The sequence below is a fragment of the Diadema antillarum genome, unplaced genomic scaffold, assembly GCF_040938485.1.
Source record: "Diadema antillarum isolate AM-2024a unplaced genomic scaffold, OU_Dant_1.0 scf00000027, whole genome shotgun sequence".
Classification (NCBI taxonomy): domain Eukaryota; kingdom Metazoa; phylum Echinodermata; class Echinoidea; order Diadematoida; family Diadematidae; genus Diadema; species Diadema antillarum.
Genome location: NW_027270916.1, coordinates 2,026,977 through 2,047,644, shown reverse-complemented (window position 1 = coordinate 2,047,644; position 20,668 = coordinate 2,026,977). Strand labels below are relative to the sequence as shown.

Genomic DNA, 20,668 nt, shown 5'->3' with positions numbered 1-20,668 from the left:
TGTATGACAATGACAAGAACGAATGCAAGGACGGAACAGGTAGAGGAAAGAAAGAATTAAGAAAGGGAAACAAAAACAGGTGGTCTACAATTAGGTTTTTACGAATGGTCGCCAAGGCATGGGTAGAAACTTGAAATTCAATAAAATTGTGCCAAATAATGAAACACAAACTCGTAATATTTTAAAATTCGTGAAGTCTTGATGGAATACTTCACTACGATAGTCCTCTTCTCGATTGCATGCCATGGTCTTCCACGAACCCAGATCTGCCGCCCCTCTATTGTCCGAACCGTTTAACCGATCTATTGTTCCACGCTGGTCCGCTGGATCGCATCCTTGCCCCTCTCCGATCGAGTTAATTAGGCAACAATGGGATGGCTTGATTTATTGTCTCAAACCAGTCTACGCTCATTGGTGCGTTATAGAACAGAACGATTTCTGGAAACTGGATTTCACCTTTGGGTTGTATGTAAATACCTGAGAGTTTTAGGCGATTTCGATCAAACACATCTGGAGCATGTAGAATGTGGAAAGTACAAGTACTTAGTGTATTTTGCATCTTCTGTGAATCAGGGACACAGTATTAAGTCTTGAAGAAATTGATAAGAATTACAAAGGAGGGCTGTAAATGAATTGTAACGATGCAATATCAATATCAATACATCTCATAGTTCTTAATACTCAATATACTTATCTATTATATAGATATATTTCAACTGCCAGAAAACCACTTTCAATATATTAACAGTTCAACCAATCTTATTTTGTTCCAATCCTCAACATCACATTTTTTTTTTTACTGGCTCAGTTTGTAAGTACAGAATGTCTATATCTTTCATTTATTCTGTACCACTTTCATTGATCTCCCTGTCACACTACTCACAGTTGCATATTGTTTATAAAAACACCCACACATGCACATACATAACAGGGGTTAATCCAGGAATTCCGTAAAGAGGGGGCGCGTTTACGAAATTTAAAGGGGGGCGCACGCACCCCTCCCCCATTTTTTCTTTTTATTTCTTTTGTTTCAACAAAAAATAAAGGGGGCGTGCGCCGGTTGCGGTCCTCCCTGGATCCGCCACTGCATAAGCACATAATTATGTTCATTATTATGTTAAATATTCGCATATTTCTACTAAGACTTTTTTACAGTTTTTCACCCCATAAGCAAAAGAGGTTAATGACAGTATAGAATTTCACAAAACTTTAGAAAATTCCCTCACACATTCCTTTTGTGACTGGCATGATTACTCAGTTATGGTTAACACTGTTCCCCCTGCTTTTTGAGAGAGGGAAGCCAAGTGTTCAATATGCTAGAAAAGTGCACACACAAATTATGTTAATGCTACATTTTTTTTATATCGCCGTGTTGTAGTCTTCTAATCAAGCGATGGCTGCATCAAAACGTTAAAATCAAAGAAACAAACAAACTGAACTTTTCCTCAAACTCCCCTGATAAATGTGTTCTGTTATATGTTAGGAATACACATACACAGTATGTGTTTATGCGACTTCCTGTATGCATGAGAAACTCACGTGGTGAGAAGCTCTTATAGAGATGACTACTGATGTTGATGTGGCTTTATTTCTGTCGAGTCACGTAAATCATGAGAGTGTTGTTGATCATTTCCATCTCTCCCTCGAGACATTTGTAACAGTTCTGTTCATAGAAAACAGCATTTCCTCAATTCACATACAAGTATATATCTGGGTTCTATTCTCTATTACCAAAAAATATCAGAAGATTGAAAGAACACGTATTACTGTGCATGTCATATCTTGTTATACCTTGTTCGTTGTAAGTGTATAATTTATGCAGACTGTTCAGTTGTGAACGCGTGTGTGTGAGCGTGTGTGTGTACCATACCTTCCAACCTTTTCGCTCTCTCTCCTTCTTTCACATCTTTCGACATCCACTACATGACACTCTTCAAACACTCTTGAAACGACAAAAAAAAAAAGACAGACAAAAAGATGTCGTGCAATTAATTGATATTTGGCATAATTTATTACAGAAATCCAGCGACATGCTGTTACAAGAATAACAATTACAAATGTACAATGCACATAGATATCATAAAAAGTTCACAGTTCCGGCCCATGATAAGTAAACTGCAGTCGTCAAACATCCACATGTGAGTCGCAGGTATTAAAGTCTCTGATACCTAGTCCATCTTGTAAGCTTTCATCACGGCGCCTCTGATGCTGCGGTAATACCTCAGCATGCCTGCCTCGTTGAAGTGAACTCCATCCTGCGTGAAGAGCTTGTTGTGGTTCAGGGCGAAGGAGCGATGCCGCCAGAAGTGGACGTTGGGTAAGTTTTCCAGGAACTTGGCGAGGAGCCGGTTGGTGTCGTGTACGGCTGCGTTGAAGTCGGCCTTCCACTTGGGGACGAAGAGCCGGGGGATGATGCTGCAGACGAGAACGTGACGGACTCCAGGAATGCGAGCTATGCGGAGGGCAAGATCTAGGAGAGCGGTGACTGTGGATTCGGTGGTTGCACCTAGCTCGCAGAGATCGTTAGAGCCGAGATCGATGACCACGGCGTCGGGCGACAGCTCCCAGACGAGATCGAGCTGCGATGAGGCCGAGAAGACGTTACCAGGCTGGGTATATCCGACGTCGTGAAGAAAGGCGAGGACAGAAGACTTCTCTAGAGCCAGGTTGCTTCGGGTTGGGTCCCTCTCGATAAAGCTGTTGAGGCTGCCAATGTAGCTGTGTCCGAGGACCAAGACGACAGGTGGTTCGCGATCGGACTCGCAGCTTCCAGTTGAGCCTCCAATCGACATCGTGATGACTTGGGTTTGAACTTGAGGATGTAGCGGGAGAAGCTGGGTGTAGAGTTCTCGGTGTGCGGCTCGATGGCGGAGACTGATGTCAATGATGATAGCAGGTCAATCTTGTTGGAGGTTCTAGATGAGTTTGATCGAAATCGCCATAAACTCTCAGCTATTTAAACACAACTCGAAGGTGAAATCCAATTTCGCGCCATCAATCTGATTGGTTTAACTAATGCACCAATGAGCGTAGACTTACTTGACACAATAAAGGAAGCCATCCTATTGTTATCTAATTAACTCGCTTGGAGAGGGGCAGGGATGCGATCCCGCGGACCAGCGTGGAACAATAGATCACTTAAACGGTTCGGACAATAGAGGGGCGAGCAGATCCGGGTTCGTGAAAGGACCAACTGAGCTATCTTGGTGCTGGATTGTTCAGTATTATGCACAGGTGTCGCTTCTTTTAGCGCACAAAAATGGCGTGTCAGAAGGTAACATTTCAGTGTAATACCTAAGGAGTACAGTACTTTTCCATATGTCATACGCCTACATACAGAGACTTTTGATCGCTTGGCTATGCTTATATCATATCACGCAATATTGAATTCCTGATTACTTTCATCACAGCAAACATATGCATGTATACCTTATTCACACACCACATACTTCAGTCATACATGTACTCCGCAATTCAGCGAAATGACGCAAGTCCAAGATGACAAAAAGACGCCTCTGAAGTGCAGCACCTGTATACGATTGTGTGCTATATTCACGATGGCTAACTGAAGGCGAGAATGATTGTAATAAGTCATGTTTGAAGTAATATCTCATGACTTTTAATTTGTTGTTAGTTTGTTCTAAATATTTGAATAAATACATCTACCCGGGGACATCTACCCTCCCTTGAAATCACACGGATCAAGTCCGACATGGTGTTGTATGAAACCGACTGCAGTGCACATTTTGTATTCTGTTAATGCTGTCATACACCCCTTTGTACCTCAATAAATAGGTTATGCTTACGGTTGAAGGGCAAATACCAGCTTTTATTTTGTTGGTGTTGCTGCTATTCTAGACACAGACATGAAAAAAAAAGAGTAGCAGTTGCTTAGTTATGGAGTAGTACAGTGTATAATGTAACTAATACAGTACATGTACAAGTGTATATGTATCCACACAAGCATCATGGAAACACACGCCGACATTAGCTTTTCCTGTCTGACACACACAAACTGGCATTAGCTTTTCCTTTCTCTGACATGTACACACAAACACACATACACAACACCACTGACACCACTATTTGCTCCATTCGTAGCATGTTGTTGCCATACAATCACATAGGCAAGTACATTTTTGTCCATATAAATATTATGATTTTATTTCAAAAGTCTATCACATACCGGTGGCATTCATATTTACCAAGAGGCTTATATTATGAGTGCATGAGGGTTGCCCATCTGTTGGACATGATGAACATTCTCATGAAAGCAATGCATTCTCTACATGATGCGAAATTAATCTTGAGTATTGTGAGTTTAAACTTCAATCTTATGTGTTCTGATGAAAATCACAACAGACACTGTACAAGCAAAACTTGAGTATCGGTTCTGCCTGAAGAAATGTAATGATTCTGTCAGTCTTCATAATCTTCTAATGAACGCATGTAAAAGGATTTATCGACCGAATCTTAAATACATTAGCTCATATGATCATGGACATGTATAAGCATTACAAAAAGGTTATTTGGGAGTGCAAAATATTTTTTATGGTCACAAATGCATGACATGAGATGGTGCTGATATCAAAGACTTCATGCAACCATGCATGCTTCATCTCCTAAGAAGACTTGTGGAGGTATTGAAGAAACCACAAGAATGTCGAAAATAGCTCATTGTCGATTCTTCCTCGTTATTGATTGGTATCTTGCTGTAAACGTACTAAAAAAAGCGGGTCCAGCGAAATTCAGTAATGGACAGCCAAATACATCTCACTAAAAGCAGCACCTTGTCATTAAACAACATATTTCACTTGTAATACATCAGGAGAAACATTTTGGCTTGTCAATGCAGATATGTGTACTACACTGGGTAATTTGGATAGAATAATGGTGCTAATGACACCAGGTCTACTTGTTAGCAGGAAGCAAATGATATACTCAAACCAGTCTATCATCATGATTCAGAGCTGTGAGTATATGTGACCCTGTATCACAAAGCCAACAAAAAGTCACCAGAGATGGATTTTTAGTTAAGAGCAGATTTAAAACGATGTATAACTCAATTCAAAAGGACTCTCCTAACCTATCCTAATATTGGAAAGAAAGCACACACTCTGGAAATAGTGAACTGAGAAAAGAGGCTCTGAAGTACAGGGTCTATTCAAGCATTTAATCTTTACCAAGCCGTGCTAGCTGTGGGAGGAATGGAACAAAAAACAGGATGTTAATCACCAGAGCAACAACAATGACAGAGCTGCCAACATTGGGATGATAATATCCAGTAGATTTCGCGGAGATATGATTTTGTGAAGGAGTGGCAGAATGTTGTCCCACGGCGGGGAGTTTTGTGTAGCACGACACATGATTCAGAAACATTTGATAGTAACTGCCAGTTGTCTAAACCATCAAAACTGTTTGCTGATAGATTAAATGCAGATTGAAAGAAGGGATTATCAGATTAAGCTGAAATTAGCCATGCTTTATTAACACATTCTGTAAATGATTAATGTCAATTTACAATGCAGTAGCGTCATTCTTTCCAACAAAGTTAATGGAGTTGAAATTGAAGAGTATGGACAGAGTTTTTAAGAAATGAAAGGAAGACTCTATGAGAAACACCTAATCACATTATTCCACCAAAAAGTGTTCAAGAAAAACTGCTACAAACACAAGTTCCTGTTCATTTTATGGTCCCAAACTTTAGTAAAATGTATAGGAAGACTTGCTCTTTCAGAAAATATGAAAAACTCACGATTGATTGGGTTAACCTATTTCAACTTTTTAAGTCCTAACACAGAATCAGTACGTGCAACTTTTTGTTTGTTTTGTGATGCACGGTCACATTATGTCAATGACTGATAATCCTTACCATCTACACTAACCAGTGAAAATCACAAATTTACAGGCATTGATCGGTACACAGAAGAAAATGCACCCATGCATATTTCTCAGGCCATAAATTCATCATCTGAAGTGGGGAGAAACCAAAATATCAATAAACCAAGTTATGTCTATGATAGAAGAAGTCGGTTCATTTCTGGCAATGCAATAAGAACATGGGTGTTCAAGAGGTATTGGCCTGTTGAAGATGAGTCCCGAGAATACTCGGGCAGGTGTCTATGGGAAATGCGTGTCATAGCAAAATCAGCCCATTCTCAACGGTTTAACAGTTCACTGACATCTGACCTCTGATTTTATAAGTTTAGTAATTTCAAAACTGGTATAAGCCTTTGTTTCAAGACCCAAACAACAAACAGAGTAGATGTATTTGAAAGAGCTGCCATAGTGTGTAAAACCAGATTGTTCTACACACACAGTGTATGTCTAATACTTCTGGTGAGTTCCATAGAGGTGAATGTGTGTGTGTGTGTGGGGGGGGGGGGGCACAAAGAGCTGTGCTAACATAATTGCAAATTTCACAGGAAAATGCCTAAATTGCACAATTCAGAAGTACATCCATGTCCACGAAGATTTTCTGCTGCTTGTTGAGTATAAGTGAAAACCTCAGACAGACAGGCTCCTACGCCAAATGTTCATGTATGCATTTTTCTTCAGTGACAGTCCATCCCTTTCACTACACATTTTTCCAGAGTACGTCCCCTTCTTAACAATGATGTCGTTCAATCCACTTCACCTATGGGTGGGGCTGTAATGTGGTAACGTTTGAGTTCTTCAGCTGTCACAGATGAGGGCGCCCCACTCATGGGGTCATTTCCCTCCACGGTCTTGGGGAATGCGATGACATCTCGGATGGATGGCTCCCCACACAGGATAGAAATGTACCGGTCAAGGCCTGCAGTGGAAGAACATGACAGTGGACAACAATGACCATCAGATCTGTCCAATTTGTATAGAATATTACAGTGGCTGATCCAGGGGGGGAGTGCCCCCAATTATGTTTTTGTTAAAACAAAAGAAATAAAAAGAAAAAATGGGGGTGTGTGCATCCCCTTTAATTTTGTAAAGGCGCCCCCCCCCCCCCCCCCCCCCTTTACGGAATTCCTAGATCTGCCCCTGCATTATGAGTGTACCTGAACTGAACACACGCAAATACACACACAAACACACACAAAGAAAGATCAAAAGCACTTCTCTTCTCAGACATACTATTACAAAGGGAACAAAACTGCCAAAGTTGTAAGCTTGTATTAGATCTTCTTTCAAAAATTGCATGTGAATATAGGTTGTTTTTTAATTACAGATACAGAGATGTTTGCTCTTATTCCATGCATATACAGCAAAGAGGAATATTGTAACTCACGCTGTTTGGAGGTGATTTTATCTATTTATTTATTTTTTTAATGCTTCTCCCAAATACATAGTATACCAGCCAAAGCAAAATATTTCAAAAACCTGAATGATTAGAAGCATTTCTTTAATTTGTCCAGTCCTGACTTCATGGAATCTTTACTGTATTACCAGCCATTCAAAAATTCTTCAAATGGCAAGTTTCTGAGCTAAAGAATCTTTTCTGTATTACTAGCCATTCAACAATTCTTCAAATGGCAAGTTTAGGAGGTAAAATCATGTTTGCTTCTGTAAAAGACATTGCAAATTAAAAAAAATTGAAATGTATAATACTGTACATGTATGTTAAATTTGGGTGCGACAGGCATTCATTTTTCAATGAAATCAAACATAGAGAATAACTACACATATCAGACAAAAGATAAATAAAAGCTAAGAGTGAAGAAACATATGAATCACAAAACCAAATTCAGAGCTATTGCATAGAGGTATGAGACCGAGCAGGAAACCAAACATCATCTACATGCAGTGGGACTGAGAGAAGAGGTTTACCTATTGCTATTCCTCCATGAGGTGGGCACCCAGACTTCAGGGCATCCAATAAATGTGAAAGTGTCCCTGAATCCTCCTGCCATGAAAAAATTATGGTTAAACAAATGAGAATGATAATACACAAAAAATAATGACAATAACAACCATTAATCATTCATTTCGATGTATGGCAATTTGCCAATCAGTTGTGCAGCTGACTATTAATAAAGATGAAAATAGTAGGCTTGACTGCTGTCATGCCCATACAGCTTGACACACTGGCAATAATTTGCAGGGGAAGAAATAAATTGATGCAATATCATATCTACATCAACAGCATATAGGCATCTGAATATCACTGTAATAACTTATGTTGTTTGTATGTTTGCAAGGTGGACTGATAAAGATACACATTACTTGGGCTACACTCAACAATGGGCAGTCATTACAAATATTGTGATTTAATAACTCATTTGGAGAAGTACATACAAATGATGCTATCTCACATGGTGTATCATTTAAGTTCTTTGAGGTTGGCTCTGAATGGGCAAACCCGATTGCAACAGCGAAGCTTTTTTTTTTTTTTTTTTTTTTTAAGTGATGTAAAGTCTCCACAATAACAAAAATCATTTAACAAGACTTTACAATTTGGACATATAGAAGCCACTTCATTAAAGTAAGAACTTAACAAAACAGACCCACAAGCTCAGCCCCCTATTGACTCCAAACAGGTGTTCTTGTTTGATGAAAGAAAATTTGTCAAGCCATGGTCACAAGTAGCTTAGTTTAAGATTTCATAACATGGATATTGATTTAACGACACCTACAAGGTTCTGTGAACTTCTTCTTCAAGTACCCATAATATGAAACTGCTGTTTGCTGATTGGGCATAACCAAAAAAACAAAAAAAAATACAAAAACCTAACAACAAACAAATACCGAAATGGCAAGCGAAATATACAAAAGATACAAAAACATCAAGTTAATTACATTCAAGCATAGAGTATGGCATGTACAATACCTGAAGAATATCTTCAATGATATGTTTCTGAAGCTCAGCATTGTGTATCCGGATAGACCCTCCAGCTATTTCAACACCATTCAGGACGAGATCATAATGCTGACCTTTGACCTACACAGGTGTAGAAAAAGAGGACAGTGTAGATGAATGAGAAAGAGAGCATAGTGCATTCAACGTCATGCTGGGGCTTGTGCAGATTACTTTAATACACAAACTTATGTGAATTATGAAGTACCTGTACTGTCAAATGTTGTTGACAAAAACAAAAAAATTAAAAACTGTGTGGAGCACACAACTTAACGATTTCAACTTTACACTGATGTGGAATCCCCTGCCTTTAAAGAAGATGCTCTGCATGACCACCTTATATTCATTTAATGTGTGTGTGTGTGTGTGTGTGTGTGTGTGTGTGTGTGTGTGTGTGTGTGTGTGAGAGAGTGTGTCAGTGATAGCTTTAGCATAAATGTGTGTGATAGCACCTTGGTTTCAGATTTGCTATCTTTCACATGTTAGATACACTGAGGTGCACCTTATACACAAATGCAAGTACCTGTGTCAGCGTTTTTTGGTTTTGTTTTGTTTTTTTCCTTCCAATGTCCAAAATTGGAGTTGCGCCTTATACACTGGTGCTTACAGTACTATAATGTTGAATACAGCAGGAGTCATACAGGGAGATGTCAATACTTCTAATTCATTCTCTGTGCTACAATCATTTAAGCAACACTATTGACTCACGTTTTGTCACAAAAAGAGGTATCACAACTTTCATGACTGTTATAACCATGTGCACCGTGCATTGAAGTGCAGATGAAACAACAACAAAAAAATTGGACTCAACTTTAGACATGACAGTACACCCACCTTCAAGGGGTCGGTGTAGATGAGGGATTCCTCCCCTTTCGCAGGAGCTGTGAAGGGATGGTGGGCGGACTCTATTCCAACGGATGACCTGATGGAATTGATGCTTTCACCCTCCTCCTCCTCCTCCTTTGGTAGGAAGAGTGGGAAGTCCTCCACCCACAGAAAGTTCAGGTGAGATGCATCCCGAAGAGGAACACCTGAACATCAAAGAAAAAATAAATGTTGTTGTTGTTTTTTTAATTCATTTGGAGCTCAGTGTAGTGGGTAATTAGCTCCAACAGAACTTTGATAACTTTAATCATGTTAGATTAACAATACTTCTGAAGTAATTTGGTTAATGATTGACTCACTTTTATCAATATCTAAATTTGTTTAAAACAAAGTAGCTCTAGGAAATAAAGTGGGAAGGTTTACCGGAAACAGACATTACCTGCCTGCTCCCGTACCAGAGTACAGGGTTGTGCCGTTCCTGTCAACAGGAGGATTGAAGACCCGAAGACCCACCCTCCCATCGACGCTATTGATGTTTTGGTTGTTGTTGTTTGATTTTTTTTTTTTTTTTTTGGGGGGGGGGGCACCTATAAGGTCTTATCGGCTTACGGTCAGATAGTATTAGCCTAGTGGACAGGGGCATCATTGAAAAAAAGAAGTGACAGAAGAATAGCGGAAAGGGTGAAGACAATAAAAGAGGATAGGCAACTAGGGAGGTGGAGGGTGCTGAACTCCTCTCTCTGATAAAGGGTCAGCACATTACAAAATGTTATTTCTCTCCTTTATGAGGAACAAGGTACACACATCGGTATATGTGAGTTATTCACCTAGAGAGTATGAATCAAAGATAGTAGAGATAACAAGATACGAAGGCGCGCGATAAAAATGGACACAAAATGGCTACCCTACATGACGATACAAAAGAGAGCAAAGTACAAACTCAGTACACCTAGGAACATCTTTCATTTCCAAAGGTAGTGGTATTCTTATTATCTTAAAAAGATTTAAAAATCATAGTCGTAGCTTTTTATCGATTGAGGGGATTATTTTGAAGAACGAGATTTTAAAGTAATAAGGATTATTACGTGGAGGTAAAAATTTGGCAACAACATGATCTAAAAATAGAGTTCAGGCTACACTCCCCTAAAGACGCTTGATAAACAACTTCAAAGACAGCGCGTCTCAGGCAAAGACGCCCATCACCTGAGACGTGCTATCTGTGAAGTTAGGTACTCTGGTCTCAGGTGATGTGCGTAATATGTTTGAGGACCGCGCACTGTCCATTTGTTTTGTACAGGATTAGCGCGCACTTTCATGTCTTATTAGTTAAGCGTCTTTGGTATGAATACTACCACAAGGAGAACCAAAAGGTAGAAGAGGAGGAGGAGTAAGGAGGAAGTGGAGGAGTGAGAGACACATATATCAAGAAGGAAACTTTGACCATAAATCATTGAATAGCCATACACTTTCAGATTGCATCCAACAACTGAAGAACTGCTCAAAAACCTTCATAAAAACAAATAATCCAAAAATATCCTCACCATTACTTTCCAGCAGGTTTGCAGCTTGAAGTCTGACATGGCCAAGGACAGGATTCTATGGAAACAAAGTGCTCTTGACTTTAGGAAACTGGATATTATTGCTATATTATACTCTATACATGCTACGACAAAAGGGTTCAAATCTTAATCTCAAAGCTCCTATCATCTTGAAATAAAGTAAATAATTGTTCTATGTAGAGTATATACAAAGGAATGACAGAATGTGTGAGATTTGACTCTGTAATCACATTTGCTCACTGACCAGCAGCAAAGCTTGAGATGATAGCAACAGTTGGAAATCAATTAAATTTCATCCTATTCATTCATACAAACAACAGAAGGATACAAATAAAGTCAGGTGATAACCTTTCTTATAATGTGGGCAGAAATTCTACCCTGATCTTATCATTATTATTATTTTTTAATATGCTAGTAAGCATTTGCATTGTGCAAATGGTCACGGCATACACATACACTTAAAATCAAATCTACATGGAGACTAACAGGAGATAATAGACCCATTACAAATAATGTCTCTGGTAAGAGCTTTTATACATCGACCCTATGAAGGATGATGTTGCCGACTCTCCGGCAATGATTAATACAAGCAGTGACTCTGCATGAATTATTGGCCTTTAGCGTATAACTGAGCACACTGTGTGCTACTGGTGTGCTCAGTATATTGTCATGATTGTAGCACTCGATATCAACATCTGAGTTATATGAAGATATTGCAAACTTACAACTACATGTGTCTCTCCGGCAGATAAAAATAGAAGGTCACCACTCTCAGCTCCTAGCCTCCCGACCAGCCGTTCCTTGATGTCGTCACCTATGTACTTGGCAATTGGTGACTTCCAAGCGGCTGGGGTTGCCCCTAATCTTACTACTACAACACCACCATTCTCACTCCCACACTGCATCGCTTTCTTCGCCCCTTCCGACTCCAGCTGGTCCACGCTTTTCCTCGTTAGATGAGCCTATCACAGCAAAGTGGAATATGATATGTGGCCAATGGGTAAAGGGTTTACAGCGGTAGTACAAATGACTTGCTATTCTTTCTTCTATTTTTTGCCAAATCATATTATGAATGCTTTGTCACCATACGCAGAATTGCCATTCAGTATCAATGCTAATGTGTTTTGGGGCTTTAGGTACATAGTTATGACAGAAGGGAGATGAAAAAAAATTATTTTATATCAATCTTAAACCCACCCATCACACTTAAATTTCATGCAAAGACATCGGTATATCTTCTCCCATCTATTATCTATTTTCATGTTGAGAATAATGGTATTGCCAGGTTAAAGAAAAAAAAAAGGAGTTTGTCATTATTTTTTCGTTCTGTTGGTGTAAATTATAAACAGTGATAGACTTTCTTCTGTTCTGTTTTGTCTCCTGTATCAAAAGTGCCACTGTGGTTTTAAGTTTTAACATTGTACTGAAAATGAAAATAATCTGAAATTGACACCAAAACTCAAGCAGATCAAACACTACAACATGATAACAATAAGTCAATATCCTCCAAAATTGTATCAAAGCCCTCCAGCTCCTCAACCAATGATATATTTTGATTGTATTGTGTCATTGCTTGGATTTGATATGAAATAAATGTGAAGTGACATTACACAATCTCCTCATCTTACCGAGGCTCCTTTACAGTGGATGACTTTGATGGCAAATGATGGCGAGGTGGAATTGAACATGGCAGCACCACATCCAGAGAGTATCTCAGTAACATCTTGGATCTTAAAATGACACACAAACACACACACACCAAAAAAAAAAAAGTTATTCACAATCCTGCTTTCCCCATTTCTGAGCTGCACAAAGATTTAAGATCTGTCATCAAGCTCAGTGCATATGACATTATTTTTCTTGACAGCATGCTTTAATGTAAATAACTCGGCTCTGTCAACATAATATGGATACAAAGAATTTTCATTTTTTTATATTCAATTTTGCTGCAAGTTTGTATTCTCTGAATCATTATCAAAGGTCATGACACATGCAATTCAATGTTAATTTAATGCTTCTCTTTGGCAAATAACTGTAGCCAACCATGCAATATATTCATTGCATTCCTTGATACCTAAGCAGCATGAGCCTGTATGGCATGTATTGAATGATTTATGATATCCCTTTGACTCTTGCACAGATAATATATCAAAACGTCTTAATTAGCCTTTCCATAGGACAACAGTCACTTTTGATGCTGTGATTCATTGCAGTAAAACTTGTCGATATGTCATCTGTCTTAACCCTTTATGTGCCAGGGACTTTGGACAGCATGTACAACACTATGGGGTTTTCTGTGCCAATTGGCACTCAAAACAAGCCACGGGTTGAAATAGACATGATGGCTTTGGATTCTCATCTACAAAGATTTACACAAGAACTACAACAAAAACTATCAAAGATACATACCTTCATATCAAACCTTGTGTCTGGTTTGTCCACGCCATACTGGAAACAGTGGGGAAAGTAACACACTCTGCTTACAATCTCATTTGAAATCAAATGATGGTTATAACATACACAAAATGTTATACAGATTTCCCCTCACAATTGGTCTCAGTGGGAGCTTGGAAGAAAAAAACCCACAAAACTTCTGCTTCGATAGGGAAATTTTCTCAGTGCTCAATGCTAGATTAGCAAATTTTCAGAACATGCTGTACTGATGGAGAGGTTTTTTTTTTTTTTTTTTTTTTTTTTTTTTTTTTTTTCAGCTGACCGTCAAATATCATTCAACACTGAATTACCACTGCTAGTGATTCTCTTCCAAAAGTCAATTTCTGTTCTTACATCTGGACTCTAGTCTACACAGCATCTAATTTACATGTGCCTTTGAAATCCTTTAAAATACTTAGTATCAATGTCTGTAAATCATAATAGAAAGAATCATAAGTTGAAGAGTTGATATCATACTTAGCCTTGTCAAAGTCCTGAGATACTTTTTGTTAAGGGCCAGTACACTAATACACAAGACATGAGGCTACTTCTCTCCGTTTTTTGTTGTGACAAGAATATAAAGTACTACCACATTTTACAAGGCTAAGCAATATGATAAGGAATATCTTACAAGTTTACATGTACATGCTTTACAAAAATACACATTATGCTTAGATTTGCAGCACAGTACTGACAACTGTGCATGAATATTTGAAATCCAAATCTTTCATAGCAGCTTAAGTCTGTTGAGAAAGAACACTTACCTGGTCCATGGCCTCTTGGTAAGTCATCTTGGGAAATGGAGCGACCGGGGTGGGCATGTCTTCTGGCCAGGAATACAGAATCAAATCCTCAATGAGTTTGTAGATACCCTCCGTGGTGGCAAAGGACATTTCTATATCCACCTGGAGTCGGGCAGCAGAGAAGAAATTGAGACATAATTTGATGCAGGAGCATGGGTATATAAGGAGTATTTTGCTTTACTGGCAATATACTTGCATAATTTGTATGAACTACGAATCTACAGGTACACTAAATGATGTGAAAAAAAAAAAAGACATACACAATCCATAAAAGCATTTGTTCATGTCTCATGATAAAGAGGGAATATGTGTTACAATCAAAGATATATATAAAAAAAACACCATAGTCACAGAGGGATGAACATGTAGAAAAAAAAAGAATAAGAGGAAGAAACATAATAATGACACAGCAGTTAAACTAACACAACGTAAACCTCTTCAACTACACATTAAGATCATTGGTCAACTTTGTAATCCCCAATAGTAATCTTACCATACTGCTTGTAGGATCAGTATGAATATGCTGTATTTAGCATTTTCATCAACAAAAGTGAACAATGCAGAGAGAATAGCACACATCCTGATTCAACTGTTACTACATTCAAACTGGCTGTATACTTAAATGCACAGATGTAGCATTGTTCCTAATAGATTGCATATAGTACACACACTAAAACAGTATATCTCCTGACATGAAAAAAGAAAAATAAATCGAACAGTATCTTTTTCAAAAGCACATCACATGTTACATCTTGCTTACTTGTGTGAACTCTGGCTGTCTGTCTGGTCTGCTGCCCTCATCTCTATAGCAACGAGCAATTTGAAAGTAGCGATCAATACCTCCAACCATCAACAGTTGCTTGAACTACATTGTAAATGAAAGGCAAAAGGCAGAAGCAAGGTGTATGAAAGATATTAAGAACTAGCACTATGACACACTTTCAAATGTCTCACTGATGGAATTTGTTTCACTTTCTTTTTATTGTCTGTTATATTCTTTTATGACTCCCCCTCAATATTCATAATAGTATACTGATACTCACCCTCTGCAATGAAAATTTTGTAAGAGTTTTCTAATGTGACAAAGGAAGAGAATATTCAATGAGCTTGCAACACTGTGACTATATGTGACCTGCTGCAACAAAAGGATCCGAAAGTCGGGGAAGGACAATTTTCTGAAAATGACATGACACTATTCCCTTACTCTTTCACTTTAATGTCATATATAACATGACTCATAGAAGAATTCAGTTGCGGGGATATCCATGATTTCATTAGCGCATGTCGAGTGGTTTAAGAAATCAGCATTTCGAGAAAACCCCCTTCAAAGTTTTTCTTATGACGCTGTCATGACCACGGGGAAACAAGACAGTTTTCACTGTTTCACAATAGAAGGTACGATCCTAGCAACCTCCGCGATGTTCAATCAAGCTTAGCGCCAGCGGTCTACACATGACCAATCAGTAACCAGGATGCCACGCACTGATCAATGAGATCACTCCCTCGTTGCTAGGGGCGGAGTCTAGCTGCGGCGCTAAATCCAAATCTTCGGACACGTTTCTGTCCCTTTGAAAGTCCGAAAATCATGGATCAGAAAAATGTTATTTTCTTGCTTTTCCTTTGATCATTTAGCTTCGAAATTTCGGCAGATGATAGAAGATACATTATAGACTGCAAAATTATGTCAAAAACAGAAATCCAAACATTTTGACGGATTTTGATGATCTGACTTCAAACTCGATTTTCTCGGCTCAGCCGTCAGCGACTTTAAGATCCTTCTGTTGTAGCGGGTCACATATTCTTGGTCAATTATCATCTGCAGTGACTAATAAGTCACTTCTGTAACACCTACAAAAAAACCAACAACATTAACAAAGGAACATGACAATAAGACATTAGTCTACGACACTCAATTCACTGTTTCTTTGTAAAATGTATAATACATAAGAAATATATTATCAAGATGACAAGTGGTTTCAGCACAAATATACATATAAATCTAACCTGTTGGGGACTCTGTGGCAGTGTGTAGAATTTCCCAGCTTGCCTGCAGGGCACAAGGAACTCCTGTGCACCCCCTGGTGTCTTCCTGAACAGAGTCGGGGTTTCAACATCCACAAATCCTAAAGAAGAATAAAGGAAATCATTGTTGATAGACTGTTTAAGTTGTTTTGATATGTGTTGCTGTTATGCTATTTTTGTATCATGCTACATAATTGTATAAAAAATAAGGGCAGGGATGCCACTCACCGTGCTGTTTCCATAGAAACTCTCTCATCTTCATGACGACATCCGCCCTGAGTCTAAGGTTTCTCTGCATCCGCCTGCTCCTCAGGTCAATGTAACGGAATTGCATGCGAACTGCTTCTGAGATCTGAGGGACACGGAAGAGATTGGGAGGAATCAGTGACATTTCTAAACCTCCTAACCACCTGTTTTCTATCTATATTATTATGTGTTAAGAATGTATGATTGCCTGTAATTCATGGTAATGCATACAGATAAAACTATAAGTTAGTGCATTGTCAGATTCTTCCATTAAATGTTGATATACATAGACAAACAAAACATATAAATGATACTTGTATTTGTCTGAAAGCCATTTGATATTGTCCTTTAATTATGTGATAATATTTAATGGTCTGTAATTTCACACAAGGAAATACTGAATATACACCAATCAGTCATACATGTATGAGTTTGGAGCTTTTATTTTCACTGGCTTCTTTGGCTCTAGAAAACAAAACAAAACAAAAGTTTACAGTGAATACATTAGAAAAAGAATTCTTTCCATGACCATTTCCTCTTTGTTTCTATTTTCTACTTAACACTTATTTTCAATATGTAAATATGTATCAGCTCATGGACTAACCAACTTGTATTATCACAGCCACGCAGTCAATCACACTACATATCAGAAACATCTTACTGATTTATATCACTTTCAGAAATATAAAACACATACGATTGATGATGGAATTGCTCAAGTATATATAGTAATATTTGAATGACGTATTATAGATGTGTCAGTGAGTGAAAATATCAATGATATAATATCACATATGATACCTTTTTGAAGTCATTAAGCTGGATTGGAAGCTGCTCCACACTTGGGTTCAGAATCTCAACTGAGTCAGCCACGACCTCAACATCACCAGTTGCCATTTCCTGGAGTAATCACAGCAAAAGACAAATTTAATAAAATTAACTCCTTGGAACTAAGACATCACCATAATACTAGTGGTATATTTTTTGGAAGATGAATGCTGTCAGGCAGTTGATAGTTCTCATGTACTGTAATACGTATCTCACAATTCAATTACTAGATAAAGATGGCTTCATAGGAACAACAAATCAAATGCAGTATAAAAGTATGGTCGGTGGTAATCTCATATAAACCTCTAGATGATTGTACAATTCTTGTTTGAAATACTGAGCAGTCAAGATTGAGGTTGAAAACCTGATGGAACAAAATTTTGTGTTTCTATGGAACTGACCAAAGAAATTCAGTAAGGTGCGCAAGTCCATTTTCTTTTTCTTTTTCCTCCAGCAAAGATTTAACTGAGTGTAAAAATACATACAGATTCATCATGGTATTAACACATAATGTATCTTGTTAACCTTAACATGCCCAGGCACTAAGCTTAGTTTGTCAAGCTTTTCATCAACATTCAGTAGTCCATTCAAACCTGACCTAGTTGTAAAGTAAGCAAGCCTACTCAGATGTAAAAGTGTGCCTCAGTCCAACAGGAAGGCCATGGAGGCACAATAGGGATTCGGAGATTAGGTACTGTAGTCTCTGTTCAGGGATAATCAATTTCCAGACACCTGAGCCAGTCAAGGAACAAAGCATATTAAGGGTTAAACATCCTCAGCATTTACTGCATACATGAAAGAAAATACCCAGTCTCCTCAAAATGGTAAAGCATCGGCTTCCACATTATCACCACACAATGCTCACACCTTGTTCTTGAGTGTGTCTGGTCTGGACTGAACATGGCCGGTCACTTGAATCACTGATTCCAGGTGCACTGCTGTCAGCAAATCCACAAGCTCCTTTGTACCTGGCTGAGAAGCAAGACACACTAATTGATGATTTATTAAGCTTTATTATTGTTGAACACAAGTGCATGCCACATGAATTCTACTAAAGAAACCTCACAAGAGTAATTACTTATTCACAGTGAACTTTTCTGCAAAAAGAGTCATAATGAGTTCATTCGTCATCCTTGAGGTTGTTGCCATCCTCCCCTCCACATTTTTAAGTGTGGTTATACAAGGAAATACAACTTGAAAAGTTTATCAAATATATTTAATATTATTCTATTTACTCTACTTTCCATTTACAACATCATTATAAACACAATGTAGTCGTCTAAGTACAAAGTATTTCAAATATGTACATTAGCATGTGAATCATTATATACTAGGGTAACAGACTTTAAACAAAGTCATATAGAACTAATTAATGTTGTAATACCAGTAAATAATGGGTAATTAAGTAAGCTGTTAGTTAATAGAAATGGAGGGGGCTGCTAAGAAGTATAGCTTGTAGTTGCTGTGACAGATCCAGGGGCCAGAGAACACACCAGGCACCCCGCCCCCCTTTATCTATTTTTATTTAAACAAAAGAAATAAAAAGAAAATTTAATTTAGTGAAGCCCCCCCCTTTATGGAATTGCTGGATCTGCCTCTGCAGTTGTATATCATTGCAGTCCCACTCAGTTTAAAAAAGAAAAAAAAAGAAAAAAAAAGGACTTGAGCGAACAGAGAGCAGCTTGCAGGATCACGAAGATCACATTTTACATCTTACCTCATCTTTTGGAATGACAATCTGAGTGGCTCCAAAGGAATCCCTGAGAGTAAACATGAAATCAAAGCGGCGGTGCTGAAGCCATCCACAAAGAGTGACCTTCTCCCCACTATTTGCCTCCCTCAACTCACTGCAGTTGTGAGTCCGACACGTCAGAGAGGTTTTGCCTGTTAGTGTATAAGGTGAGCATGATGAAAGTATTTATAAGATATTAGTAGTAGGCCTACTGTATTTATAAAAAGAATAGCTAGTAAAGAGTTGAGAAAATCTATAATTCTGCAAGTACAATGTTTTTATTTTAGTTTCAATTCTCTCAGGACTACCATTACCCTTAAAAATTGTTCTTGACAATGTTCTTAACCCATTCAGGATGGGCTGATTTTGCTAGAACATGCATTTTCCATAGACACTTGCCCGAGCGGCCGAGTATACTCGGGACTAACCCTGGGGTGCTCCTTATACACAGTTATACTGTGGGCTTTGCGTTCGGCATTCGGGCTGTGTTTTGCAGTTAACTCAGGACTTGTCTCCAATGGATTAATTTACGTATATTTATAGAATCTAACTGTTAGACATTCTTTAATCTAGTTAATAAAATAATATTAGGGCTACTTATTACCTTAATCATATCAATGTATCCTTTTACCATTTTAATGTCGGTGTCTTTATAATTATCTCAAATTTTTAGCAAATTCCTACATTTGAAATTAAATTTGACTTAAATTTTACATCAAATTAATATGCTGCTTTCTTCATTCTTTGTTACTAATAATTTAAAAGTCTTCAAGAGCAGCCGCACCTCTGGAGCACATCTGAATTTTTTTGTTTTTGTTTTTGCTGTGCTATTGTTGGTTAACACCTGCGGATTTAGTCTTTTGAGAAGAAAGATGAGAAGAATCATCCAACTTTGTGGACGTCGAACGTCGAGACAGTTTCACAACAAACTCCGTTATCTACAAAGAGGGAATAGGCTAACATGATTTTCAACAGGCGGGACTGTGTTCACAGTACAAGTAGATGGACCTATTTTGAGTGCTGGAGGAAATTGTCCTCGGATAAATCAACATGAAATACATACCAACTGAAGAAGACAGTCTGCTACAGCATTTCAGGGTATTTCTGACTTTGACTGAGGAGAAAATGCGTTGGTAAAAACAAGAATTAAGCATTTTGATGGCTCTTGTCGCTGACCGTACGTACGAAAAAGGTAGTTACGCAATCTACACAATACGTTTTTGTGCGTACTGCGAGTTACTAGTACTCGGTCTGTGTGCTGCAGCCACGTGTGTGTGTGTGTGTGTGTGTGTGTGTGTGTGTGTGCGCGCGCTACCTAAGCCGTTGTCGTCTGCTACACCATCATGAATTCGGTTTCGTTACTGTTTTTCTGGTAATTTCTGGCTGGGGG

The 20,668-nt window shown here is 38.4% G+C and overlaps 2 protein-coding genes across 2 annotated transcripts; both read right to left on the bottom strand.

The window, feature by feature from the left end:
• Positions 1 to 2,168: 2,168 nt before the first annotated feature.
• On the bottom strand, positions 2,169 to 2,792 carry LOC139735111 (uncharacterized). The gene has a single exon (XM_071645885.1). The coding sequence runs from the start codon at positions 2,790 to 2,792 to the stop codon at positions 2,169 to 2,171; it is 624 nt and encodes a 207-aa protein (XP_071501986.1).
• A 3,831-nt stretch (positions 2,793 to 6,623) lies between these two features.
• Positions 6,624 to 20,474, bottom strand: LOC139735100 (aspartate--tRNA ligase, mitochondrial-like). Its single transcript, XM_071645874.1, has 16 exons — positions 20,342 to 20,474; positions 19,264 to 19,430; positions 18,414 to 18,518; positions 17,520 to 17,618; positions 16,701 to 16,824; positions 16,455 to 16,573; positions 15,211 to 15,315; positions 14,412 to 14,552; positions 13,624 to 13,662; positions 12,843 to 12,944; positions 11,940 to 12,176; positions 11,197 to 11,251; positions 9,665 to 9,861; positions 8,804 to 8,914; positions 7,804 to 7,879; positions 6,624 to 6,796 (listed from the first exon to the last, which is right to left on the bottom strand). The coding sequence occupies exons 1-16, from the start codon at positions 20,430 to 20,432 to the stop codon at positions 6,624 to 6,626; spliced, it is 1,941 nt and encodes a 646-aa protein (XP_071501975.1). The 5' UTR covers positions 20,433 to 20,474.
• Between the last annotated feature and the right edge of the window lie 194 nt (positions 20,475 to 20,668).